Below are 27,692 nucleotides of genomic sequence, written 5' to 3' on the forward strand. Positions count from 1 at the left end.
ACCCGCTTCAGATCCTGTCTCCCTCTTTCTCCGCCCCTCCCCCGTTCTCGCTCGCGCTCTCTCTCTCTCTCATGGGCTGTCCCCTCCTCCTCCAGCACGTCAGCGCCGGAAGGGGCCATCTGGCACAGAGACCAGGGACAGCGGCCTCACACCTGAACAAGACAAGACTTTTCCTGACTGCGAAGGTAAAACCGAACTTTTAAGGATTTCAAGAGAAACCTATGTGTGAGAACGGGCTCGTTTTCCACACAAGCACTGGTAAAATTTCACCTTGGCCAGGAAGCAACTGGAACACTGTTTTAAGTTGATCACCCAGGAGTTCCAGCCACGTGTCTGAACCGGGGACACCCAGTGGGCACTTTGTGGGGTGCCACACGGGTGCTCCTGTGGCTTGAATTCAGCCACAACGAAAGCCCGTCTGGACCCGCCCCCTCCAGCTCTACTGGGTCTCAAGTCCAAATCCGGGTGGCAGCGAGGGGCAAATCGGGGCACAGCTCTCACGTCCCCAGATGCGACTCCTGTCACTGTCCCCTGAACAGGCAACAGTTTGCTAGCAGGTAAGGCAGGATCCACACTGTCCCCTCAAGGCTACCTCAAACCTCGCTCCCTTCTATCTAGGTGTCGCAAAGCCCGGCAACAACTTCCCAGATGTAATGTGCTGTTGACACGATGTAAAAAAAAAAAAATTTTTTTTAACGTTTGTTTTTGGAGACACAGAGAGACACAGTGCGAGTGGGGGAGGGGCAGAGAGAGGGAGACACAGAATGTGAAGCAGGCTCCAGGCTCCGAGCCATCAGCACAGAGCCCAACGCGGGGCTCGAACCCACGAACCGTGAGATCATGACCCAAGCCGAAGTCGGACGCTTAACCAACGGAGGCACCCAGGCGCCCCTGTTGACACAATTTTAGACAGCAAACAGACTCAACTCTCAGCCCGGGAGGGGCAAACCGGACTATGGTCCTGGGGCGCCCATTCACAAAGGAAAGAATGGATGACCGAAAGTCGCGAGATTTGCCCCCAGTCTCTTCGTCTCCAGTCAAGTGTGCCCCGTGGCCCCGAGCTGGAAAGAGGCCACCCAACTGCAGGACTTCAGCTGCCTGCGGTTCGGGCCAGAGGAGACAGTCACATGAAAGGACAGGGTCTCTGGGGAGGGCCGGTGAGGCCAACTCTCCCCAGAAGGTGAAGGCGAAAGAGATCTCTGCCCGTTGTTCTAGACTCATCAGGAAAACACAGCAGGGCCCCACCTTCCCTGGTCCTTCTGGAAGCCAGCTTCATCAGAGGGCAGAAAGAGCACCTGTGCCTGCCTCCTCACATCCTGCCTGGGAGCCGCGCCCACCGTCCACCCGCTTCCTGCTCCCCAGTTCGAGCTCTCTTTCGAAACCACAGGCCACAATGGAAACTGGGCGTGACTTCTTAAAAGTCATTGACTCGTTTATTCGCAAGTAATCTCTACACCCAACATGGGGCTCGAACTCAGGACACGGTGACCCCAAGATCAAGAGTCACGTGCTGTTCCAACAGAGCCAGCCAGGCACCCTCCTGACTTTACTTTTTATGTAAACAACAAAATATCCTCCCAGCAAATTACTGTCCCGACAGACCCAAAGGGAATCCCCTCCCCTTCCCGGCTCAGGGACTCACCCCGGTGGCCCCAGGGGAGAGGACACAATGGCGACAAGGCACAGACCTTTCTTCCCGCCCCAAGGTGAAAGGCTGCTCACAGGTCCCTGTCTGAAACGCGGTGATCCGATGAGGAAATCCCAGGCATCTGGAGCGATTCCCTCTGTAACACGATGAAGAAGAAAAGCTCAGGAGGGCGTCTGCCGCCAGGCTCTCTGGGCAAGTCGTCACGCGTGCAGAGCCTCTCAGGAATCCGTGACCTCCTCCCGCACGTCACAAGGCTTTGGGAAGAAATCTGAGAGGAGGGAGGGAGGGAGCGCACTCTACTAACCAAACAGCTCAACCGGTCTCCGGACACATTGAGAAAATAGAGAAAACAACAAGTCTCCAAAGATTTATAGCTGCCTAAAGTTTTCCCTTCGTGCAAACAGAAATTATTGCTGCAGCCTGCCAGCATACATCTTCTGTCGGCCTTCTAAACAACGACATTGCTGGGGCGCCTGGGTGGCTCAGTCGGTCGAGCACCCGACTTCAGCTCAGGTCACGATCTCACGGTCCGTGAGTTCGAGCCCCGCGTCAGGCTCTGGGCTGATGGCTCGGAGCCTGGAGCCTGTTTCCGATTGTGTCTCCCTCTCTCTCTGCCCCTCCCCCGTTCATGCTCTGTCTCTGTCTCAAAAATAAATAAACGTTAAAAAAAAAATTTAAAAAAAAAAACGACATTGTTAAAAGTAATAAAATCTATTACCGTGAGTTAAAACACACACACACACACACACACACACACACACACACACACACAGAGGGCCACCTGGGTGGCTCAGTCCGTTTAAGCATCCGACTTTGGCTCAGGTCATGATCTCAAGGTTCGTGGGTTCGAGCCCCGCGTGGGGCTGTGTGCCGACAGCCCGGAGCCTGGAGCCTGCTTCGGATTCTGTCTCCCTCTCGCTCTGCCCCTCCCCTGCTCACACCCTGTCTCCCTCTCTCAAAAATAAATAAACATTAACAAATAAATAAGCTCAGAAAACCTCTCTGAAAGGGACCGTGATGCGGCCGGGAGACACACGGCACGGGGACTGCTGTCTGGATGAGAAGCCGGCTGCACTTCTAATGAACGGTTACGGTTACTGCACAGAGATCAAGACTCCAATTAGTCAAGCCACCGACTCCCCACCGACTCCCGAAAACGATACGGCAGCCTCGACAGGCACCGCACGGTTGGACATTACGGAGCAGAGGAAGAAAGTCCCCTCGTTCCCTAGAAACAAGCCAGTCCCGAGCAGGCGCCGCTTACACCCGCGAGCAGCTCCGTCACAGACCAGGAGCCACAGCGGCGGTGCTGTGCCAGCCTTCCTCATGCTCCACTTCCTACTGAGTTCCTGACCCTACGATTCACGCCCGCCTTCTCCTCAGTCCCCTCTGGACACCCTAACTTCTGCAGGCTGCTCCGCACACGCCAGGTACCGAAGTTGTTATCGTCATCAGCAAACATCTAGAAACATCCACACAAGAGCAGCTAGTGACAGCCTCGCATCTACAACAAATCAGTACCCCCTCCAAATTCCAAATTAAAAACAATTTTTTTAAAAAACATCGCAAGGATAACTAAAAATGTAAAAGCCTGCCTATTTTTTTGCACCCAAACATAATGCCTTTGGCCCCCTACCTCACACCGTACACAAAAACCGGTCAAAGATCTAAAATTTAAGTGTAAACTATTAAGCTCTTACAAGGAAACACAGGAATAGATTTTCATAACCTCCAATTTGGCAACAGTTCTTAGCACGAAGAAGACGAAATGTGAAACTCTGTGCTTCAGAAGCCGCCATCAAGAGCGTGAGGACAATTCACAGAACAGGGGAAACTGTTCCCTAGTCCCATGTCCAAAACAAGTCAGGAATTCCTGCAACTGCATTAATATAAAGGACACTTAACCACACTGCCAAACGGGGAAGGACCTGAATAGACGTCTCCCCAGAGATATGAGAGCTACTCACATAAGCTACTAGCTACTAAGCTCACAAAAGACACCCGGGATGGTGAACCGTCAAGGAAGCGTAACTCGAGACACAGCAGATACCGAGCCTCTCATTCCAGGATGGCTGAAACCAAAGACACAGCCAGTAACAACTTGGAGGGGGGTGTGAAGAAATCGGAACCGCCTCACCCCACGGGTGGGAATGCAAAGCGAGGCACCGTGTGGCAGGTCCTCAGAAGCTTAAACACAGTTACCAAATGACCCAGGGGTTTCAACCCCCAGAGACGGACGCGAGAGAAACGACAACTTCCGTCCGCACAGCAGCCTGCACGGAACGCGCACGGTATCCTTCACGACAGCCCCAAAGCAAACACGATGCCAACGCCCGTGTTACGTAACCGGCCCACGTGAGCCACTAGTAGGAGGGAATAGGATCTGGCAAGAAACGGGAGTGAAGGCCGGATGCCCCGCGACACGATGACGTGAAAACACACGAAGCAAAGCAGCCAGATGGCGAAAGACCGTGTATTACACAGTCCCGTGTACGTGCAATGTCCAGAGCTACCAAGTCTATGGAGACGAAAAGTAGATGGGTGGTTGCTGGCCCTGGAGGGAGGGTAACAGGGATTCTTCGTGAGGTGCCAGAATTACCCTAAAACTCATCGTGGCGACCGATGGCTGCTCAACTCTGTGACTAGACTAGAAAACTATTTAATGGAACCTTTAAAAAAACTTTTTTTAACGTTTATTGCATGTTTGAGACAGAGAGAGAAAGAGCACGAGCAGGGGAGGGGCAGAGAGAGAGGGAGACACAGAATCCAAAGCAGGCTCCAGGCTGTCAGCACAGAGCCCGACGCGGGGCTCGAACTCCTCAACTGGGAGATCACGACCTGAGCCGAAGTCGGACACCCAACCGACTGGGCCACCCGGTCGCCCCTTAATCGAACCCTTTAAATGAGTGAACCACACGGTATGTGAATTACATCTCAATGAAACGGTCACCCAGAAACACTGTTCGCTGTTCACCATGAACAGACCTTCCTTGCAAACGTCACACGTGCCCACCGACACCACACCAGCATGAACTCAGCTCGCGCTGCCACACAGAGTGGCAAACTCTACAGGACAAAGTTTCAGATGATGGGACAGAATTCACTTTGCAGCAACCTCGCTACCTTCGCTGGGGCAGAGGGGCAGAGAGCGAGAAGGCATCTGAGCAGCCAACAGAGGGGTCTACGACACCCGCGCCCCGCCAGAGGAACACCCCGGGGGGGTCTGGGCCTGTGTGCCCTCCTCTGCTCAGAGCGCCCGCGTGCACACCCACAAGGTGAAGGCCAGGGACTGTGACCCAGTCCACCCGTGGCTGGCACAGTGCAACGCAGGGCAGGGCCCGTAAGACTCGCGCACTCAACCACGCCCTTTCTGAGCACCTTACCTGTGCTGCACGGCACCCACCAAAGTCTGAATCACCAAACGCACGCACTTAATTAAAAGTGTTCTAAAGATGAGCCCATCCAAATGCTTCCACTGGAAGGCAAGGGCTGTTGTGACTGGGAGATCTAGGGTCAAACCGGAGTCGGCATCCCCCTCCCCCTTTATTCCTGGGTCCGGAAGTGACCTTCAGGACGCTTCCCGCTCCTTCGGGATCTGGGACTGCTTTTCCGAGAGAGCCAGAGAGACACCGGGGCAGTGACTCACCAGGCGGTCAGAGGGGGCAGGACAGGAGGGGCCTGCCCGACAGCCCCGGGCCGGCCGGGCCTGCTGGGCGGAACCCCGCGGCCAGAACCCAGGGGGTTAATCCCTGAAGGAGCGCGGCGCCCGCAGGGCGGGCCGGGGAGGGGAGGCCTCCAGAACTGCGCTCAGCGGAAAATGGCATTCCTCCTCGAGAGGCCCCACAAGGCCACGGATTCCAGCCCGAGGAAGCCCGGTCCCCTCTCCCCCCCCGCCCCCCCCCCGCCCCTCCAGCGGGCGGATCGCGCGCCCGTAACGTGCAAGCGATGGAAACAGAACACGCAGAAAGCCCCAAAGCACCTTTCCGGTGACTTCCAACATACCCAGAGGAGGGGCCGCCCCAAATTTAGAGCCTCGCAACTTGCCGCAGGGGCGCACGTCGCCGCACTCCCACTGACCTGATTGCACAACCTCGCGGAAGGTGCGGGCTGCGGGAGGACCCCGACCCCTCGGATCCGCCCCTCCCCTGCCCCCGCGACCCCGGCCGCTCCCCGCCGGATTCTCGCCTCTGGGACCCCGCCCCGCCGACCCCGGCCCCCTCCCCGCCCGTCCCGGGCCCCCCCCCCCGCCCCCGACCCCGTTCCTCCCCCACAGGGCCCCTCTCCCACCCCACCTCGCCCAGACCCCCGGCCCCTCCCCCTCGGGCCTCCCCCCTCCCCTACAGCGCCGAGGCCCCCCCACCCCCGTCGCACCCGCCCGCCCCCCCTCCGCTCCGCAGCCCCGACCCCACACCTCAGCCGCCCGCCCGGCCCGGGGACGCCTCGCCCGAGCTCCCCCCGCGCCCGAAACCGCGAGCGGAAGAGCGGCGAGACCGCAGCGACCGCCGCTTCCTTCCCGTTCCGGGGCTGGCGGCGCCCGAGGGACGAGGCAGAGAAGCCGGCCGCCCCCCCCTTCCCTCCCCACCCGGAGGAGGCCGCGCTCGCTCACCGCCGCCTGGGGTCCGTCCGGGCCCGCTCGGTCCCGGCCCCGCCGCGCCCGCTGCTCCCGGCGCCCGGCTCCGCTTCCGGTTCCGCGGCGGGGAGGCGGGGCCGCATCCGGGTCCCGGCAAGGCCCCGCCCCGCGCCCCCGCGGTCCACCGCCGGGGACCCCACGGCCGGGAGCGGCCTCCCGCGCCCACGTGGCCCGGGCCGCGCCCTCCGCCGGCGCCGACGCGAGCTCCGCCCGGGTGCGGGCCGCCCGACAGGCCTGAAGTGCACTCGGCCAGGAGGAAGTGCCGCGGGGCGCCCGCTCGGACTGTGATCGGGTGAGGATTCCAGGTCTCCCGGCCCGGGTGGGGGAAGGAACGTGCGCCAGGCGAGCGAAGGAGCACACTCATCATCCCCCGCCCTCCCCGACCGACCATCCGTCTCTCCACCCACCCTCCGTTCACCCACTCACCCAGCCGTCCGCCCTTCATCCATCTACTCATCCATCCTTCCATCCACCCATCCATCAGACAGCTATGATCTGTCCGTCCACGCACCATTTCTTCGCCCCTCCACCCGCCCATCCTTAGTGGGTCACCTGATCTTCCACCGACCCACCCTCCCTCCTGTGCATCCAGAGAAGGCCACAGATGTATCAAGAGAAGTTCGGCAGATTAAACATGGACCTGGGCCGCAGGGTCCTTCAGCCTAGAAAGGAAGTCAGGCATAATCACGCAGATACATAACTAAGAAACAGAATAAATGCTATAAAGAAGGCAAAGGTGTTGTGAAATCGTTTTGGAGAAAAGGTGGGACCTGGACTCACCCAGGAGATCAGAGAAGGAGTCTCTGAGCAATTAACATTTGTACCAAGATCTGAAGGCCAAGTAGAAGGAAGGAGGGTAGAATTTTCCAGGTAGAGAAAACAGCATGTGCAAAGGCCCTGAGGCAGAGGAACTGAAGAAAGTTCAGGGTAGCAGAAGCATGGTGATGAAGCAGGACAGTGGGGGAAGACGGACCCAGGTCATGCAGAGGCTGGCAGGGCACACAAGGACCTTGATCTTGATTCTAAAATAAATGGGAAGTCCTTAAAGTTAAGCATAGACGAGACATCATAAAGTTTGAATTGTAATGAGATCCCTCTGGCTGCAGTGTGGGGAATGGATGGGAAGAGGGCCAGGAAGGAGCGTAGTACAGCCAGTTCAGGCAAACGGGTGGTGGCAGGTAAGATGGAGAAAAGAGAGTAGATACAAGAGACATTTAGGAAGTTAAATTCTCTTGGGGCGCCTGAGGGGCTCAGTCGGTTGAGCCTCCGACTTCGGCTCAGGTCATGGTCTAACAACCCGTGAGTTGGAGCCCCGCGTCGGGCTCTGTGCTGACGGCTCGGAGCCTGGAGCCTGCTTCGGATTCTGTCTGTCTCTCTCTGCCCCATCCCCACTCATGCTCTGTCTCTCTCTGTCTTGAAAATAAAATAAAAACATTACAAAAAAAATTTTTTTTGAAGTACAAGTGGTCTTTTTAAGTTTTTATTATTCAGATTCTAATTAACATTCAGTGCGATATCAGTTTCAGGTGTGCAATATAGCGATTCATCGCCTACAGAGAACACCGAGTGCTCGTCACAAGTACCCCCCCCCGAATCTCCCCCTACCCGTTTAGCCCATCTCTGACCCACCTCCCTCCATCAACCCTCAAGTTTGTTCCCTAGAGTTAAACGTCTGTTTCTTGGCTTTCTCTCTCTCCGCCCCCTTTGCTCATTTGTTTCTTAAATTCCACATGAGTGAAATCATATGGTATTTGTCTTTCTTTGCCTTATTTCGCTTAGCATAATACGCTCTAGTTCCATCCACGTTGTTGGAAATGGCAGGATTTCATTCTTTCTGATGACTGAATAATATTCCGCTGTATATACACCGCATCTTTATTCATTCATCAGTCGATGGACACCTGGGCTGCTTCCGTATCTTGGCCGTTGTATATAGCGCTGCAATAAACAGAAGGATGCATGCATCCCTTCGAATTAGTGTTTTTGTACTTTTTGGGTCAATACCCACTAACGTGATTGCTAGACTGTAGGGTAGCTGTATCTTTTTTTAATTTATTTTTGAGAGAGAGAGAAAGAGACAGAGCGTGAGCAGGGAAAGGCAGAGAGAGAGGGAGACAGAATCGGAAGCAGGCTCCAGACTCCGAGCCATCAGCACAGAGCCCGACGTGGGGCCTGAACTCACGAGCCACAAGATCATGACCTGAGCCGAAGCCGGACTCTCAACCAACTGAGCCACCCAGGCGCCCCGGGTAGTTCTATTTTTTTTAACTCTCTGAGGAACCTCCACACTGTTTTCCAGAATGGCTGCGTTGGTTTGCATTCCCACCCGCACCTGCTGTTTCTTGTGTTGTTGAGTTTAGCCACTGTGACAGGTGTGAGGTGACATCTCATTGTGGTTTTGCTTTGTCTTTCCCTGACAATGAGCGATGCTGAGCATCTTCTCATGTGTCCGTTGGCCATCTGTTTTGTCTTCTTTGGAGAAGTGTCTGGCCAAGTCTTCCGCACATTTTGTAACTGGGTTATTTGTTTTTTGGGTGTTGAGTTTTACAAGTTTTTCATGTATTTTAGATACTCTCTATGAGATGTGTCATTTGCAAATATCTTCTGTAGGCTGCCTTTTCGTTTTGTTGATTGTTTCCTTTTGCTGTGCAGAAGCTTTTTATCTTGAGGAAGTCCCAATATATTGTTGCTGTAATCCCGTAGTTTTTAGTATAGTCACAGGCTGATAATGACCGTGACCACAAGAGAATTTTAGGACATTGGCTTTTTGTTGTTAATTTTTTTTTCTAACATTTATGTTTGAGAGACAGAGCACGAGCCGGGGAGGGGCAGAGGGAGAGGGGGACACAGAACCGGAAGCAGGCTCCAGGCTCCGAGCTGTCAGCACAGAGCCCGACGTGGGGCTCGAACCCACCAACTGCGAGATCATGACCTGAGCCCAACCAACTGAGCCACCCAGGCACCCTGGACGTTCTCATCCCCAACAAAACCCAGCTCCTGAGCAGTCACTCCCACTCCCCCCCCCCCCCAAAAGCTGCTACGTCCTCTCAGCAAGGCGAGTGTCCTTGCTTCCACTTTTCCGACGAGGACAACCCAGGCTTCCTGGAGGTTTTGCAGCAGGAGGGCAGCATGAGCGTTTGTGACGCCCAATGAGGGCTCTGGCTGCCGGGTGGAGAACGGAGCAAGCCTCCGGGAGACTCCCGGGTGAAAAGAGGCGACCGCTGCCCCCTCTGACGCAGGGCTCCTGTCCTGCAGGAGGCAGGGACTGGCTGGCTCCATGGCAACTGCAGACACAACACACGTTTGCAAAGCACAAACGTACAGCCGCGCTCAAAACTGAGTTGAGCGTCTCCGCGGACCAGAAACGAAGAGAAGCGCAAAGTGCTGAGGGGGGGCCAAGGCCGCGTGCCTGATGGGCCTGAGCCACGCCCCTCCCCGCCCCGTCTGTACAAGAAGACTGGAAAGGTCACTGCAGCCGGGCATGCGGAAGCACCCGGTATCTGCATCACCAAGAAGGCCCAATGCCTCCGAGGGTGTGGCAGAGACTGGAGCTGTGACCCCCCCCCCTGCCCCCATGCCCTTCTTCCTTACCAACCGGGCATGTGTCGCTACAGGATGGCTCTCGGCTTCACTCGGACGTGGGTGCGGAGCGGCGGGTTCTGGGCCCGGCCCCTGGAAACCCCCGTGGGCCCCCCACGCTATGGGATGGTGTGGCGGCAGAGGGGGTCACTTTCCTCTGGCTGCTATGACAAATTAGGACAAATGTAGCCGCTCAAAAAATCCCCGAAACACAACCACCCCACTTTGTTCTCCTAGAGTTCTGGGGTCCAGAGGTCTGACGGCAGGGTCATTGGGCCAAAGCCAAGGTGCCGCCCGCAACGGTCTTTCGGGACACCCGAGGCAACAACCTGCTTGTGGCCCTTACTCCCTCCCGAACGTAGCTGGCAGTCCTCGCCTCACTCACACCTAAGCCTCTGTTGTCACGTGTACTTCCTCCTTGTAGTGAAATCTCTCGCGGCCTCCCTAGTCTAGGGACACCTGTGATGACAGGGCCCACTCGGACAGTGCAGGGCTGTGGCAGCTGAAGCAGACGGGCCGCTGGAGCCCCGAGTGAACCGCGCTCCCACGTCCACGCCTCTTTGCAGCCTGACCGTCCTGGTCCCTCTGGGTCGCCGTCACAGAAGAGCACCGAAGAGGCGGCTTACGGGCCACAGAAACGTATTCCTCACGGTTCTAGCGGCCCGAAGTCCAAGATCGAGGTGCCAGCAGACTGGTGTCCGAGGAGAGCCGGCCATTCGCAGATGGCCACCTTCCCGCCGTGTCCTCACGTGGCAGAAGGGGCAAGGGAGCCCTCCGGGGTCCCTTCTACAAGAGCCCTGGCAAGAGGTCTCCACCCGCGGGACCTAAGCACCTCCCAGAGGGCCTGCCACCGAGTATTATCATGTTGGGCACGAGGTTCAACATAGGAATTTGGGGACACACACACACACACACACACCTCACAGCGGTGACATTGCTGTGCCTCCTGTCCAGAGGCAGATGGGGTCTATTCCCGCAACCTCTGAAATCGTGGCTGGCCTTGTGACTTGTTCTGACCAATATAACGTGGCAGAAATGACACTGCGTGAGTTCTACATACACCGTTAAGGGGTCCAGCCCTCGGGACACCTTAGTTTCTGATCTTGCACTCCCGGAACCTGAGGCCGCATCGCGGAGTGTGGGAGAGCCACGAGAGCGGGAACTCAGGCGCCCCAGCCTGCAGTCGGCACTAGGGGCCGGTGACCGCCACCACGTGGGGATCCGGCGAATCCAGGAAGATCTGGCAGAAGAGCCACCCCGACTGGCAATCCACCAAATCGGGACAAACGAGGGATCATTGCTGGTTACTACCACTGAGTTTGGGGGTGGATTTTCACACAGCAGATGAGAAAGCAGAGCAGATGGTGCTCCTTTAGTGGATTATGAAATCAGATTCCGGGGGGGAAAGGCAGCGTGCAAAATAGAAGGCAGCAGAAGAGAAAATGTAACCGTTCGTGCGTCCACAGGAGTTGCGATTATCTGCTGCTGTGTGAGAAACCACCCCAAAGTTAACAGTAAACGGCCATTTGATGATGCTGCGGTTCCGTGGAGGGGACGTTGGGGCAGGGCACGGGGCAACGGCTCACTTTTGTTTCCAGGGGAGCCCCAGCTTCGGTGGCTCAAATGGTTGGCCACGGCTGGGATGAAATGACTGGGGCCATGTGGCTGGGGCTTTGGTTCGGACTCTTGGGGAGAGATTCTCATTTCCTCTCCCCATCCTGTCTTTGGGGACCAGAGGTCCAGTGTGGCTTCCTCAGATGCTGGGCACATACAACAGGTACTTGGACTTCTTACTTAGGGACTGTTTTATTTTTTCTTTTTAATTAAATAATTTGCAGGAGAGAGAGAGAGAGAGATTGAGAGAGAGAGAGAGAGAGAGAGAGAGAGAGAGAGAATCCCAAGCAGGCTCCACACTGTCAGCTCAGAGGCGGACACAGGGCTTGAACTCGCAAACCGTGAGATCATGACCCGAGCCAAAACCAAGAGCTGGATGCTTAACCGACTGAGCCCCCCAGGCACCTCTGGGGGCTGGTTTCTGTCGGTCTCCTGATGGCCTCAGTTCAGCGGTCCCCGAGCATCACATCTACATATCCATTTGGTCAACTCCGTCACTGAGGCTGGCCCAGGCTCAAGGGGAGGCCTTAGACTCCACCCTCTCAACGGGAGTTGTAGGGAAGCACCTGCCGCCCATCGTGACTGTGACGTCATCATATGCCGCGTTTCAGCAAATCTAAGACGTCACCACTTGCAGGACGTGTCCTGATGTCACACGAATCAAAATGTGTAAAGCAGGGTCAAGATGGAATCGTGATGTGTAGCACGTGTGTGATGACTTGTGGCGGGAGATGTGTCTCCGCTGCCGGGTGCGGCTCAGAGTTCGAACCCGGGCTATGTTACGTTCCAAAGTGAGGGCCAGGGAGCAGTCCGTCCAGGCTGAGACCGTCTATTGCACGGAGGGGATCCCTAAACAACTACTAACGTTTTCCATTCTAGAAACTTCTGCACAAATGCCAAAGGAGGATAGACAGTAAACCCTCATGAATCCATCACCCAGCTTCCACCAGTATCAACCCACACGGTCAGTTAATGTTTGACGCATACCCCGACCTAACCCAGGGCATAGAAGTCGCAGAGGTTGGGTTAGTTCATGTGTAAATACCGGGCCATACGGTGGCACCGCGAGCCCTTTCTGTTGTAGTCCCAGCAATCCATGCGGCTGAGCAATAAATAATGCTTTATTGCCTCGATGCCACGAGATAAATCTGAGACGGATGGGCCGGGGCCCACACTGAGCACACAGGAGCTGGTAGGGAAGCAAGGGGAGGAAATGGAAAGATCAGGAGCACACGGGGTAGGGAGGGGAGGAAGAACCAGAGCGGGGCAGCCACGGTTGGTTTCCCTGGAAATAGTGTGCATGCTGTCACTGTGAGCAAAAAATTAAAAACAGGGAGGCACCAGGAGGGCTCAGTCACTTGAGCTCTGACTTCCGCCCAGGTCATGATCTCACGGTTCGTGAGTTCGAGCCCCGCGTCGGGCTCTGTGCCGACAGCTTGGAGCCTGGAGCCTGCTTCGGATTCTGCGTCTCCCTCTCTCTCTGCCCCTCCCCCACTCACACACACTCTCTCTCTCTCAAAAGTAAATAAACATTAACAAAAATAAAATAAATAAAAGAGGGGCACCCAGGTGGCTCAGTTGGTAGACCGTGCAAGTCTTGATCTAAGGGTCATGGGTTTGAGCCCCACGTTGAGGGCAGAGATTACTTAAAATCTTTAAAACTAAACAGAAATTAGGGTCACCTGGGTGGCTCAGTCGGTTTGGCACCTGACTCTTATTCCAACTCATGTCATGATCTCACAGTTCATGAGATCGAGCCCCACGTGGGTTCCGTGCTGACAGTGTAGAGTCTGCTTGGGATTTTCACTCCCGCTCTCTCTCTCCCCCTCTCCTCCACTCTCTCTCTAAATAAATAAACTTAAAAAAAATTTAAATTAACATAAAAATTAAAAAGAAAATAAGGTGTTGGAGACTAACACGTCTTCAGCCCTCTAGTTGTGCAATGTCACAATCCCTTAGTCACCACGATCATCAAAATTAAAAAGTTTTTTATTTAGTTTTTTAATTTTTTTTTGACAGCACATGCATTGAGTGGCGGAGGGAAGAGGGAGAGAATCCCAAGCAGGCTCCAGGCCGTTAGCGCAGAGCCCCATGCGGGGCTCAAACACACAAACTGTGAGATCACGACCTGAGCTGAGATCAAGAGTTGGACGCTCAAAGGACTGCGCCTCCCAGGCGCACCTACTTAAAAGATTTTAAATCCATTTACGTTACCTTTAAAAAATCTTTAAAAAATTTTTTTAAAGTTTTTTTATTTTTGAGACAGAGAGAGACAGAGCATGAGCGGAGGGGGGGTATCGAGAGAGGGAGACACAGAATCCGAAGCAGGTTCCAACAGAGAGCTGTGGGCACAGAGCCCGACACGGGGCTCGAACCCACGAACCGTGAGATCGTGACCTGAGCCGAAGTCGGACACTTAACCGACTGAGCCACCCAGGCGCCCCAAGGACGAACCTTCCTACAAGAGGCGGCAGGTGAGGCACACCGAGAGGGGGCGCGGCACCCAAGCTGGGCAAGGACGGAGCCTCCCCGCCCCCCCCCACCCCCCCCCCCGCGTTCCTGCCCAGGCCCCGGGAGGTGCGGACACAGCGCCGGCCTTGAGCCGGGACTGCGAAAGGTGCAGCAGGGCGACAGGGACGAGAAACAGCAGAACCCGGGCCACTCGTTCCCACCTAGGAGTCAAGCAACGGGAAGGCGAGAGAGAGGGGAGCGTCTGAGATCTGGAGAAACCCACCCAGCGAAGCCGCCGCGTCAGGAAGGCGGCACCAACCGCCCTTGCGCATGCGCCTGCTGCCCCTCTGCAGAGGCGGTGGGGGGGGTGGGGAGCCAGACCCCTCCGCCTCCCGCGGAGCACCCGTCCGGGCTGCGGCAGGACCCCGCTGGCAAAAGGCGAGGGGAGCGCGGGAGGCCACGATTACCTTCAGAACGCGGGACGCGAGACCCGAGACAGGACCTTAAGGGCAGCAGTGATGAGGGTAGAGGGGCCTCAAGGAGGAGCGTGTGGCCGTGGGAGGAGTCAAGAGTCTTCCCTGGGACCCTGGGGCGAGACTGCAGCTTGGCCCGGGGGAACGGTGAACGGTTTAGTGGCGGGGTTGGGGAGGTTGGGGAGGTTGGGGGGGGGGGGGGCGGGGCACAGCCAAGTATGGCCAACGCGTGTTCTCAGGCAAAAGTAAACTTAGCAAAACACTTAAGTTTTACTAAAACACCCGCAACTTAATGAACCCTGGTGAATTGGGCTGTTGCCAGAAACTTTCAGATGCCCAAGGCTTGCCCAGATTTGATGGGGAAAAACGGAATGTTGGATGTAAAAAGCCAGGAAGCGCTCCGCGGTTTCAAATCTCACACTTAACGGGGCGCCTGGGTGGCTCAGTCGGTTAAGCGTCCGACTTCAGCTCAGGTCACGATCTCACGGTTCGTGGGTTCGAGCCCCGCGTCGGGCTCTGTGCTGCCAGCTCGAGAGCCTGGAGCCTGCTTCCGATTCTGTGTCTCCCTCTCTCTCTGACCCTCCCCCCATTCATGATGTCTCTCTCTGTCTCAAAAATAAATAAAAAAACAATTAAAAAAAAATCTCACACTTCACACTCACGATTAGGAGGAAATGCAGAAAATAAAGATCAGCCAGCACAGGTTCTGAACAGGAAGACACAGAGTGACCTACCTATGCCCTGAGGGACCGGAGACCGAAAGTATGACCCCACATGAAGAAAACACGCGGCCTTCACGGGAGTAGCCGGTCGGCCCTGGCAGGAGACACAGAACAGGAAGGTGAGAACCGAGCCATCCAGCAGTGCCCACCCCCCACGGCCCACGGCCCAGGGCGTCCATCCCCGGACCGGATGGCCATACGCTCTACGCGGCACAGAGGGAGGGAACCGTCCGGTCACCTGAGCCATCGGGGAGCTTGTGCCAGAGCCGCCCGAGGTGGCCTCGTGAGGGCTGCCAACCCCAGTGCGGGCGGACCCTCCCCTCTGCCACGCCGACTGGTACGGGACTCAGGACTGGGTCTGAGCTACGGGAGAAGCAGCCCGGCAGGTTCCCAGGGGCTGAGATGATGGGGAAGGACGCGGCCCTGGGCACCGTCTTGTGACCTTGGGAGGACAGCAGCAGGAGAGGAAAGCCCACACGGAGGATGGAAGCGGAGCGGAGACACAGGGTGGAAGGCGTGCGTGTGCCCACGGATGCACGCACGCGCGCACGCACGCACGCCGCTGCCTCCTGTCGGCCCGGAGGAGGGGCGGCCTCAGCCGGCCCTGTCCACGGACCAGTCCCCTGGCCCTGCTGGCCTATCGCCTGGGCCCCCAGCTGCACGGATCTTCCGGGGCCGCTTCCTCTGGGGCACGGACACCCGGCCCTCCTCCGGAGGACACCCCCATCCTGCACATCCACCTTCCAGCTGTGTTATTCTATCAGCTGGTTTCCACACCAGGCCTTCCACGCGGCAAAAGTGCCTCCGTGGCCCAGAGCGCGAGAGAAAACCACGGCAGCCACTTCTCAAGGTAACGGCAGCTTATGCTCAGTATTCTTTATTGGCAGTGGGAAACGCTTCACTACTGTATTGAAAGACAGCAATAAATAATACTGTGATAAAAATAGTTCAAAAGTAGACTGTACATACTTTGTTACACAATCAGGAAGTTCACAAAAGATTAATAGACAGACAGAACGGAAACGGTCAATTGTACAAGTAAATTAAAAGCAGAAACCAAATGTAAAAAGACATGCCGTTTCTATCTCTGTATCAGCTGCATAATAAATAACACACCATGATCTGAGCACATTTCTTGCTGGCTTTTTAATATGCCGCATGAAAAGTAAGTTACATTTGCTACTTCTATAAACCGAAATGGCTGTCGCATCAAAATCTACAAAAGGACGACGAGGTCCACTCTTTAACCATGTTTACAAACAAATGTAAAAAGTTGATTTCCGTAAGAACAATAAGGCCTTTATTAGAGTTGCACTACATTATTTCCAGGATCTCGCGCCCTCCTCCTGGGTGGGCACCCAGCACCCTGCCCCGCGGTGGGAGCCCAGTGCTTCCTGATTGGTCCTCTGAGAGTTCTGGGGCCAGGGAGCTCGGGGTGCCCAGGCCCCCCTGCCCAGGCTTTCTGGGTCCTCAGCTCCCGGGTCCTGCCGGTCACTCCAGGCAAAAGCTGCCCAAGCCCCCAGGGACAAGGCTCTGAAAGGGCTCACCGGTCCTAGGAGATGCTCGTAGTGTTCCGATAACCCTTCGACTCCCAGTTTTATTAGCTGATATTTAACAGCAGATATTTTTAATCTGTTCACACTGCAGAATAAAGCATTTCTTGCTAGAAAAAGTATAGTTAAGGTCAGTCATTAAAATACAACAATTGCTCAAAATTAAGTCTGATTATTTCAAAATGATTGTACGTGACATTTGTAAAGGAAAATGCACGCTGTGTCACGATGATTTTACAAACGCGGTAAAATCCTTTTCTCTGTCAGGGTTTATTAATAAAAAAATTAAACAATGATAATTACAATAAATGCATAATTTACAAAAGCCCTATATTTGTTCATAGGATTTATACATACAAGCATTACAGTACATTCGTTTGAAAGACTAAACTTAGACAGAAGAACATGAATTGATTGGAAAGGATATTTATAGCCTGGATATACATGAAAAAGTAAGTAACTATATAAAAGAAGTCATAAGTTTACATAAATATAAGAAACATTAAATTCTAAAATATTTTCTCTATGGTATTCATGAATTCTTCACTAATTAAAAACTCTGTAATAAAATATCTCAGGGTCCATATAACAAGTATTAACAGATTAAAGATCCCGCTGAACTTTAAAATGTAGTCCCCTCCGGACTCAGAGTGCTGCGTGATCACCGGTAGAAGTAGTGTGGGTAAACTGGAAAATAAAAGCAAGAGAACGACTCTTAAGACAGCAGCCCGAACAGCACTTTCCAGGGCCCCAGGTGGGGCCCAGCACACGCGCCCCTCCCTTCCTGTTTTAAGCGCTTCGAGAATTTAGAGAAAACGTGAACATTTTGCATATCGAGAATTCTTTGATTGACTTCATTCTGGCATATGACTAAAAGTAACCAATTAAAAAAAAAAAAACAACATACAGAATCCAATCAAATATTCTTTTTCTTTAAAGATTTTAAGTCATCTCCACCCCCAATGTGGGGCTCAAACTCACTCACTACCCCAAGATCAAGGGTTGTAGGCTCCACCTCCTGGGCCAGCCAGGAGCCCCCACCAATCAAATATTCTGGCTGAGACAGGAGAACAGAAGTAGAGCAGAACAAAGCCGCCCCGCTCAGAGCAGGGGAGAAGAGGGCTGGGCTCCTGGGCCCACGCCCGAAATCTCCATGTTCAAACTCAGCCCCTCAGCTGGTAATGCTGTTCCGTTTTTAAAAACCAATCTCTCAACTGAGAGGCTATCGCCGTCACTCACGTGATGACGGTATTGAATCCGCTGGGGCCTGGTTCATTCGGGAAGGTGTATTTAAAACAAGCCAGCCAGCGCCTGCCGACCTGGGAGCTCCTCCAGGCCAGGCAGAGGCGAGTGCCATGTGCTCCCGAACACCGGTGGGGGCGGGGGCGGGGGGCGGGGGCGGGGGCGGGGGGGGGCGGGGGGGGGCGGGGGTCATCTCAGCTCAGAGCAGCTTCCTTCTGCTCCGGCTGCGATCCTGCCCCCCACCCCAAAAGACATTAGCAGACGCTGAAGCCAAACTTCTTTTGTTTAAGGAAAGAGTGGAAATACAGTTTTCCCCTGAAAAACTGAGGCCACGCCAACCTCTTTGTTAAGTGTAATAAGCACACACAAACCCCAGGATCCTCTTAGCAGGTGCAGAGAGGCTCGTGTTGTGCGTGTGTGTATTTCTCAAAGTCCCTAAGTGAACCTGCGTGGGCTCTCCTGGCGCCCACGGACATCGCGTGGACAGGACACGGGTGCCCGACTGCGGCCTGCACGGACGGTGCCCTCTACTCACCCCAGGGGGCGTCAGCAGGAGTAAGTCCTGACTGTGGCGGAATCCAGCCTCTGCGGTCCCGAAACGCTGCCTGCTCCGACCAGCAGCACGAGGGGCGGCGTGCAAACACAGCATGCGGTTAGTCTCAAAACGTCACACGAGGGCACTCGTACAGCCGCGCACATTCTAACCCACAGCAGCACCCACCGAGGGCTCCCGGGGCACCTCCGAGTGGGGTTCTCTCCACCCCAAGCGGCCTGGGGACTCCCTGGGAGTTCGCTCTAAAACAGCAACGGGGCGGCAGACGCCAGAACAACTTGGCCGCGTCCACCTGCACGCGTGACGACTCCTGACACGGTAACTCTCTTCCCCGTAAACCCTCTAGAGTTCTCGACTTTTCCGGACTTTTCCCTCAGCCCTAACGATCCTCTGTAAGGAGAGTATGCGGTGGATGACCCAGTGAGTGCCAGCGGCCCACTGAAGGGTGAAGGTAAACCGAGTCCAGTGCCGTCCTGATGCCCGCTCTGCCCTCCCCGGAGGGGGTGCGGGACAGCGACTTGGCTAAGAGCGCTGAAGCCCGGCCTCGGCTCCTGCCGGAAACAGCGTGAGAACAGAGGCTTCTGTTGTCAACAAACGCCCCGCACGGCTAAGTTTTCCAACCTCCGCAGCGGGTGTGTGTGGCTCCCGAGTCCATGTTCCGTGTTCCGGCAGGTTCCGCGGGAACACAGCCTGTCAATATTCGGCCGAGCTGTGCTGCCGGCGGCCGCGGGCCACCTGGATGAGCCCCCGACGCGGAGGTCCCGGGAGACCCGCCACGGCCCCCCCCCCCCGCACTCGTTCTGCTTCAGGAAGCCACGAAGACGCCCGCTGTGCTGGCTTTGCTCAGTCACCACACGAGGGTGTGGAGCCCCCTGCCACGCGACACGCTCCCCACGCCTTTTTCTAGAGTTATGTTTACCCGAACTCTAATCCAATCACCACCGGTGACACTTAACCCGCAAGACGTGGTTTTTGAAGACGGAGATGGTAATAAGGCCATGAGGAAAACCAGAGGGCAGTCAGGGTAGCCAAGCAGCGGAGGCTAAGTTACAACGAAAACTTATGAAAATTAGCTGTGGGCTCCACGAGGAAAATGCTATTTTTTAAAACGTTGGGTTTTTCCCTCATTAAGCATATTACTGAAGTCTGGCAAAGAGAAGGAGTTTTTTAATGAAAATGCTGCCCTCAAAGCTCAGTAAAGGCCTTACATAAGTTACTTTCCCTGGTTTTTACAGAGGAGAGCGAGAGCAAAACTCACAAACCCAAGTACGGGCAGGGCTAATAGCAGGAAACTGTAACAACCACACCGTACGGTTCCTACAACCACATCCTTCGTACAGGTTTCCAAGAACATCCAGGGCGAGCGTGGTTGTCTGTGACAGGCCTACCGCTGCAATGGCCCGCGGGACATGCCTGACCCTGTCCAAAAGCTTCCTGTGAGGGACTCCCTGAGCCATCACAGCCAACCAACGAGGAAGACACCAGGGCGACGACCACTCTACAGACGGGGACGCTGAGGCCCAGGGCCCAGGGCCATGCACCTCCCTCGTGGCAGAGCCGGGCTCTAACCCAGGCATCTGGCTCCCAATGCTGTCACTGAGTGGGACATAATGGGAGCCGGGAGATCGGCCTACAAATCACTCAACTCATCAGCCGTGGCCGCAAAGCAGAAGGATGGTCAAGGGCTGATCGCCGGCCTGAGACCCGACGTGGCGACTACACAGCCGATGTGGGTTCCACAGGACGGGCCGCGCTCCATGAGGACAGCCCAGGCTCGCCCTCTTCCTTCTCTCCATCCTCTTATGACATGTACTGACACGGAGAAGCAGCACAGGGACGGAGGTGGGGAACTGTGCTCCAGACACTCCTCCAGTGTGGAGGGCAATGTGGAGGGCAGTCCTGGGGCGGGGGGGGCGGGGGGGGCGGGGGGGGGGAGGGGGGAATGCGGCTTGAAAGCCACCGCGCTGCCATCTTATAAACGAGCGCCCTAGGGCCGCCCATCACATACATAGCTTTGCAAGCGTGGGTGCTGGTCCGACGCTCAGGGGACACCCACGAAGCCTAGCTTCAGTAGTTGGAAGAATACGCTAATATTCAACCAGATAGGAACGTGAAAACAATCTCTATCGCTGTGAGACTTTGAGAAGCAGAATTGGGGTTAATCTTAGAGCATTCAAGCCTGAGCACGCCACAGCACCCGAACGCCTTGTTACACATCAGGTCGACCATTCTCCACCACTGTTAACGTTCCAGCCAACGGGCCTCCTGTGCCACCGCCGAGGGGCTGGGGCAGCGTGGGACGTCACGTACCGTCCAGCTGTATCTTCTTTGGCTGCATAGAGGGTGAGGACAGAGAGGAAGTGACCCGGAAATTTGCGGGGAGAGTCTCTGCAGACCCAGCAGCCAAGCCACGAACGTCCTTTGGTCTGAATTTTTTTCTCCAAGAAGGTGCCCTCCTAAAGCTTTTATCATCGTCCTGGGAAATTAAAGGACAGAAAACAAGACCGATTGTAAAATAAAAGACAAAAATATATAGTAAAGTTACCAGCCCTTTAAAATGACCTCACTCCGCAGTTTTGTTTCCACGTATTTACCGCCATTCCTGACAGCCACCGGGCCGCCTGCCCAGACGGGAGCCCCAGGGGGTAAAGGGAGGCAGGGCCACACTTGTGCCGGGACCCTTGATGGGCACAAGTCAGGACAGTCCTGGGCCGCCTGGGCCTGCTCCACTGTCTACGTGAAATCACCTTCCTGCTGTAAAAGATACTACGTTTTTGTTCTCAAAACGGTCTTCAGGCTGCGGACAGTCCCGCAGCGCCCTTTCACTTGCCCTGTTCTCGTCACACCAAGTGTTCTTATGGCAACGAAGACAGTCGTTAAGTAGTGGTGTGGGAGTAAATCGGTCCTGGTTTTGTGTAAGGAGAAAGCAACATTTTGTGTCTTTTCAAATAAACGACTGAAACCTTCCCCCAGAGCACAGGGCCCTGGATTGCAGTGAGATATCCTGCTGCCCCCAAAAACACAACTTACAGGCTCTATTCCCAGGCTGCAGCCAACGTGTTATGATGCGAAAAATATTTCTGAAGAGTATCAAAAGCCAAATAGCAAAAAGTAAAAAAACCGAACCACCCATATCTCTGTGAAAATATTGGTTTCTCAATAGCTCATTTGCTTTTTTGTTTTATTTTTTTAAAGTTTATTTATTTAGTTTTGAGAAAGAATCAGCATGAGTGGGGGAGGGACACAGGGAGAGAGGGAGACAGAATCCCAAGCAGACTCAGCAGTCAGCACGGAGCCAGACGTGAGGCTGAAACTCACAACTGTGAGATCATAACCTGAGCCAAAACCAAGAGTCAGATGCTTAACCGCCTGAGCCACACAGGTGTCCCTGTTTTTTATATTCTGAGAGAGAGAGAACGAGTGTGGGGGAGCGAGGCGCAGAGAGAAAGAGGGACAGGAGACCCGAAACAGGCTCCACGGTGACAGCAGCAAGCCCAATGCAGGGCTTGAACTCACAAACAGGGGGATCGTGACCTTAGTGGAAGTCAGACACCTAACCGACTGAGCCACCCAGGAGCCCTAATGGCTCGTTTGTTAATAAATTAAGAGCAAAGCTTAAGTTGTAAAGTACAATTATCTCCACATTTGCAAGAGTTATCTGATACACGGCTCCTACAAATTTAGTAATCTACATTTATTTTTTATTTAAAAAAAATTTTTTTTTAATCTTTATTTGGTTTTGAGAGAGAGAGACAGACAAAGCATGAGCAGGGGAGGAACAGAGAGAGAAGGAGACACAGAATCTGAAGCAGGCTCCAGGCTCCAAGCTGTCAGCACGGAGCCCGATGCGGGGCTCGAACCCACAAACTGTGAGATCGTGACCTGAGCTGAAGTCGGACGCTTAACTGACTGAGCCACCCACCTAGGCGCCCCTACATTTATTTTTTGTTTTAAAGATTGTACTTTTAAGTAATCTCTATACCCAACATGTGGCTTGAACTCACAACCCTGAGATTAGGAGTCCCATGCTCCTCCAACTGAGCCAGCCAGGTACCCCCAAATATTAATAATTTACAGTTAATGGAAATTTAGATATTAGGTGGAAAACTTACTTCATCGAATCTTCTGTCCGTCCCCATGACCAAAAGGTTGTTAAACTCCCTTTCCAAGACGGCACGAGCCTGAAATCATAAACCAACAGCCCAAAAGTTATGTCAATCTAAAGGATGTTAGCATATCGCAATTATTTTTAAACCAAGACTGGAAAAATTTTAAAAAAACCCAAGGGATGAATGCCTTGAATCCTAATACTGTATTTTAAATAAGGATTTTAATGTGAAGTCCATTAATGGGCTTTATTTATTTTTGAGAGGCGGGGGGGAGAGACAGAGCTGAGCAGGGGAGGGGCAGAGAGAGATGGAGAGAGAGAATCCCAAGCAGACTCCACGTTGTCAGCACAGAGCCTGACATGGGGATCAAACCCACAAACTATGCGATCAAGGCCTGAGCTGAAACCAAGAGTCCGGCGCTTAATCGACTGAGCCCCCCAGGAGGCCTATGGGAATGGGCCTTTGGGGAGAGGGGTCCATGCTCCCTGGGAAATTAGACCAGGGTGTCGTGGGGCGGGAGGGGGGGGGGAGGGGGGGAGGGGGGTGTTTCCAGTGGGGAGACTGAGGGCGTTCCCAAAGGTGTATAGTGTTCTGAAGAAGAATAAAAAATTCCTCACTCTCCAGTGAGCCCATGAGTCAAAAAAAATTCCACAGGGAAATCAGAAACAGAATCCATGAAACTTCCATGTGACACACGGAAGTAAGAGTGCTTCTCTCTCCACGTAAGGGCTCAATGCACGCCAGGCTCACGAGCCTGTGACGGGAAGGGACAGGCAGAGCTCAGGCAGGAGGAGGCAGCACCGTGGACTCCGGGCCGCACAGCACAGCCCAGGCTCACGGAGAGAGGCCTAGCTGTGCGGTGTAGCCACGCGCTGCCTCGCTCAAATACAGGGCGCAGGGTCTCCAGCAGGAGAGCGGCGGGCGGGCGGGCGCGGCCGGCCCGGCGTCACCTGTGTGTTCTGGGTCGGGATCTGAAGCAGAAGCGCCAGGGCGTTGAAGTCAAAGGTCTCATCTAAGGCCATCAGCGCACCGTGAACGCCACTCTCTACGAGATTGTTGGCAAACTCTTTAAGGCCAATCGACAGGACCCAGCGAATCACTCGGTCATTGCTCCAAACCAGCACATCTGCAGACGGTAAACACCGATGGTCAGAGCGGCTGCAGAAAGCTCTCTCCATCACATCCACACCCTGTAACCCAGGACAGGGATCCCCACTGTGCGCCCTGAGCCTCCGGGTCCCGACCCGAGGCGTGACCCAAACGGGCACGGAGGGCACCGCCAGGTGGGCAGACGGCCCCTGCTACGCTCACACGCTGTCGTCCTGGCCCCTCGCCAGCCTCATGCAAACTGTCCCATCGGAACCCACTCCTCGAGGAAACTCTCGAACAAGGAAGTTCTCATGAACATGACTTTCTAGAGAATACAAAATGACCAGGGCCCAGGCATCGGGAACCAGAAGGACACACGAGGCACGACTATGCTTCATCTACAGACTGCGGGTCTGCTGGAAAACCGTCCTCCCATCAGACGTGTTGGCCCCGTGTCTGGGCACCTTGTGGATTGAACACGAACCTCTCAGTTACAGTCGTGAAGCCCGTTTTCTTGACTCATTGGGAAACCAGAAACTTGAAGATACTCTCCAGCATATTAGAGACTGTGAGGGGAGACCTCATGTTTACGCAAGGTAATAAATATTGCATTTGCATTAGGAGAGATCTAAAAATCACCAGATGATCACCAGTTACTTTGAAAGACTGCTTCTGTCAACCGTGAAAAGATTTAAAATGGAAGTACACAATAAATGAAACACATTTACCTAGTTCATTTCCAAGGTCCTCTTCTAGGTAAAAGGACAGATATACACACACGGACACACGTAAAATACTTACAGATCGTTACTACGTTTATATGTTACATACGTTATATTATACATGTACAGAACACGTATCACAGATATTGTCTTATGGTGTTTCTTGTGACTCACACTAACTCAGTCATGGCTAGACTACCCTTCAAATGGGCTATCTTCCCAGCCATTTTTTTTATGCTTATTTACTTTTGAGAGAGAGACAGAGACAGAGTGGGGGGGAGAGAGAGGGAGAGCGCGAGAAAGCGTTGGGGCAGAGAGAGAGAGAGAGAGAGTGCAAGACACAGAATCCCAAGCAGTCTCCAGGCTCCAAGGTGTCAGCACAGGGCCCAACGCGGGGCTCAAACTCATGAATCACAAGATCGTGACCTGAGCTGAATTCGGACGCCCAACCCATATGAGCCACTCAGGCTCCCCTCCAGCCACATTTTTTTAAAGTTTATTTATTTCAAAATAGTTTTTTAATATTTATTTCTGAGGGGGTGGGGGAGGACAGAGAGAGAGGGAGACACAGAATCCAAAGCAGGCTCCAGCATGTGAGCTGTCAGCATAGAGCCTGACACAGGGCTCAAACACACGAACAAACAGTGAGATTATGACCTGAGCCGAAGTCAGACGCTTAACTGACTAAGCCACCCAGGTGCCCCCTAAGTTTATTTATTTGACAGACAGCGACAGCGAGAGCTGGAGCAACAGGGGGAGGGGCACAGGAAAGGAGGGGGGGAGAGAATCCCAAGCAGGCTCCACGCTGTCAGCACGGAGCATGACACAGGGCTTGAACCCACAAACCCTGAGCTGAAACCAAGAGGTAGATGCTCAACCGACTGAGCCACCCAGGCGCCCCTTCCGTAACCACGCTTTCACCTTCTTTTCTTAGTAAACACGAGGGCTGAAAACAGCACTCACAGGACGGTGGTAAGGATTAAATAAATTAACCTTTGTGCTTGGAGTTGGTGAGTCCGATCTGCTATTACCATTCTTAGTGATTTCTTTATACTGAAAATCTGGGGAGAGGTTACGTTGAGCTTAATCGTCAACGTCTTGTCACAAAACAAACTACTACACTTGCTCAGTTAGAGGTGCCCTGGGTGTTGCTCTCTTGGCTGAGCACCATGTCCTCTTATACGCCCCTGGGCCTGCTCCCTCCTCGAAATGCCTCTGCCTATCCCCCACCCCCGCGCCCCAGAAGAGGCCCCCCACCCTGTCTGCGAGGCCCAAGTGCCCCGCTGACCCCATACCGCTCCCTCATCCACAGGAAGAAGAACCACGCTATGCTACCGTGGGCCCCTCGAGTCCTTGGAGAGACAGCCAGGGCAGTACTTTTCACACTCACACCAAGACGCACACAGCAGGGGCCTGTTCACCTCTGCTCTGTTGCTCTCTAATGGTGTGTAGCAGCTTTTCTGAACAAAAGAGGACGTGTATCCTCGTAAGAGGAAATGTCTAAGGTCATAGGAAGAATGTTTACCCGGAGACCCTGAACCTACAGACTGACGTTAAGCACGAGAAAACGGGCACAGGGTCTCTGGCCGCAGAAAGGGATCATCTCTCCCTCCTCTGTAATGATGCCAGACTACTTTTTTCCACTTCAAGCCTTTCCTGATTTTTTTAAAAAGTAGGAAATCACCGAGGCTGTTAACACACGCTGCATGAATTAAATGCCATGTACTAGCCTTTTACTTCACTCTGGCTTTCTTCTCTTTTTCTCTCTAGCTCTTTACGGTCGTAATTCAACCTTCGCAGGCACATAATTCCGCACTGGAAACTGTTTCTGTTACCAAAAACCAAAAACAAAACAAAACAAAACACAATTAGCCGTGGCAGTGGGCAAACATCTCTTAGCCAACCAGGAAGGGCCAACGTGCAGCAGCACACCTGTGGAAGCTGTCGACCATCTTCAGCTGCCCTCGGAGGTCCTTCTTGGTCAGGTGGTCCAGCATGCGCGCGTCCACCAGGCACTCCATGAAGTAGCTGCGGTACTGCGCGAGGCCCAGGCTGGGCAGCCACTCGTTGCCGATCCACTCGTGGTTCATGTCCCCGTATGCCAGCGTCTGCTCGCGATAATTACGAACATCAGTTCAGAAAAAAAAAAAAACAAAAAACAAAAAAAACAGAGAGGGCGTCGCAAGGGTCATTTAAATCATCTTTACACTGAATTTTTAATCTGTTACGTATTTTCAAAGGCCAACCCAATAATATGGCTTTTTATAATTTCATAATAATTTGATCTCCTACTTACTGACTTAAATTTTCTATTAAAATTGTACACAAAGGAAATTCTACCATTAAAAATCTACAACTCATTTGTGCTAATACATATAACGTAATCACCAAACCACATTAAACCTGTAACTGATTACATGTTAGCATTCTGAAACAGTTTTCATAGGTAATAATATAACAACAAAGAATGATCACGACTCATGAACAAGTTTGAAGGATCAATCCAGCTCAACTCATTAAAACTACCTCTGGCTTTAATTTTATGTTTAACACTTTGTTTTCCATATTTCCTTAACAAAATATTTGTTAATTTCAAAATGAGTTTTAAAAAGTGAATACAAACATAGATTTAAAAGAAGACATGAACCCATTAAGACCGAGAGGAGAGACGGTTAGAAGACCTCCCTTTCCCCGTGGTTGAGTAGCTGACTGAGCAGGTGAGACAGAATGATAGGCTCCCAAGGACGGAGAAGCCCTGAGCGGCACCATCAACTAGCCCAACCCAATTGCCGTGAGAGCACTCTAGCCAACAGCAACAGTGCACACAGAATGTTCCCCAACACAGACAAAGCTCCACGTATTTAAAGAGACTGAAATCATACCAAATATATGTCCCCTGACCTCCACAGAATTAAATTAGAAAGCAATAATGAAAAGAGATCTAGAAAACTCCCAAATATTTGGAATTAGCACACTTCTAACTGACCCACGTGCCAAAGAAGAAATCACACGGGAAATGGGAAAATCTTTTGAATTGAATGAAAGTGAACACACAAGGGGCGTCTGGCTGGCTTGGTCAGTGGAGTGTGCTGCTCTCTCTCAATCTCAGGGTCATGGGTTCAAGACCCATGTTGGGTGTAGATGTTACTTAAAATAAAATCTTAAAAAAAAAAAACCATAAAGAAAGCACACACACAATATATTCATAAACTGTGGGACGCTGCACTAGCTGCGGGAAATTTATAGTATTAAGTACTTACGTTATAAATGAAGGTTGCAAATCAATAATGTAAGATGCTACCTTAAA

At 53.5% G+C, this 27,692-nt stretch overlaps 2 protein-coding genes across 13 annotated transcripts in view; both read right to left on the reverse strand.

The window, feature by feature from the left end:
* The window catches only part of CTTN (cortactin), a 30,757-nt gene extending 24,350 nt beyond the window's left edge, over window positions 1-6,407 (reverse strand). For 2 of the 5 annotated variants that reach the window (XM_027045804.2, XM_053202805.1), the window contains exons 1-2: window positions 6,255-6,406; window positions 1,643-1,784 (exon numbers count right to left, since the gene is read on the reverse strand). In XM_027045804.2, coding sequence (XP_026901605.2) covers window positions 1,643-1,784; window positions 6,255-6,361 — 249 coding nt within the window. In that variant the 5' untranslated portion in view covers window positions 6,362-6,406. Of the gene's footprint in view, window positions 1-1,642; window positions 1,785-6,059; window positions 6,083-6,254 lie in introns of those variants that run through there. The other 3 variants (XM_027045806.2, XM_027045805.2, XM_053202806.1) reach the window with 3 other exon arrangements.
* Window positions 6,408-16,238: 9,831 nt separating this feature from the next.
* Window positions 16,239-27,692, reverse strand: part of PPFIA1 (PTPRF interacting protein alpha 1) — a 90,192-nt gene continuing 78,738 nt past the window's right edge. For 7 of the 8 annotated variants that reach the window (XM_053202794.1, XM_053202790.1, XM_053202788.1 and 4 more), the window contains 7 exons: window positions 26,318-26,493; window positions 26,116-26,213; window positions 23,525-23,700; window positions 22,578-22,646; window positions 20,776-20,941; window positions 18,448-18,517; window positions 16,239-17,357 (listed from right to left, as the gene is read on the reverse strand). In XM_053202794.1, coding sequence (XP_053058769.1) covers window positions 18,459-18,517; window positions 20,776-20,941; window positions 22,578-22,646; window positions 23,525-23,700; window positions 26,116-26,213; window positions 26,318-26,493 — 744 coding nt within the window. In that variant the 3' untranslated portion in view covers window positions 16,239-17,357; window positions 18,448-18,458. The remainder of the gene's footprint in view (window positions 17,358-18,447; window positions 18,518-20,775; window positions 20,942-22,577; window positions 22,647-23,524; window positions 23,701-26,115; window positions 26,214-26,317; window positions 26,494-27,692) is intronic. The other variant, XM_053202793.1, reaches the window with a different exon arrangement.

Source organism: Acinonyx jubatus, chromosome D1 (assembly GCF_027475565.1).
Source record: "Acinonyx jubatus isolate Ajub_Pintada_27869175 chromosome D1, VMU_Ajub_asm_v1.0, whole genome shotgun sequence".
Taxonomy (NCBI): Eukaryota; Metazoa; Chordata; class Mammalia; order Carnivora; family Felidae; genus Acinonyx; species Acinonyx jubatus.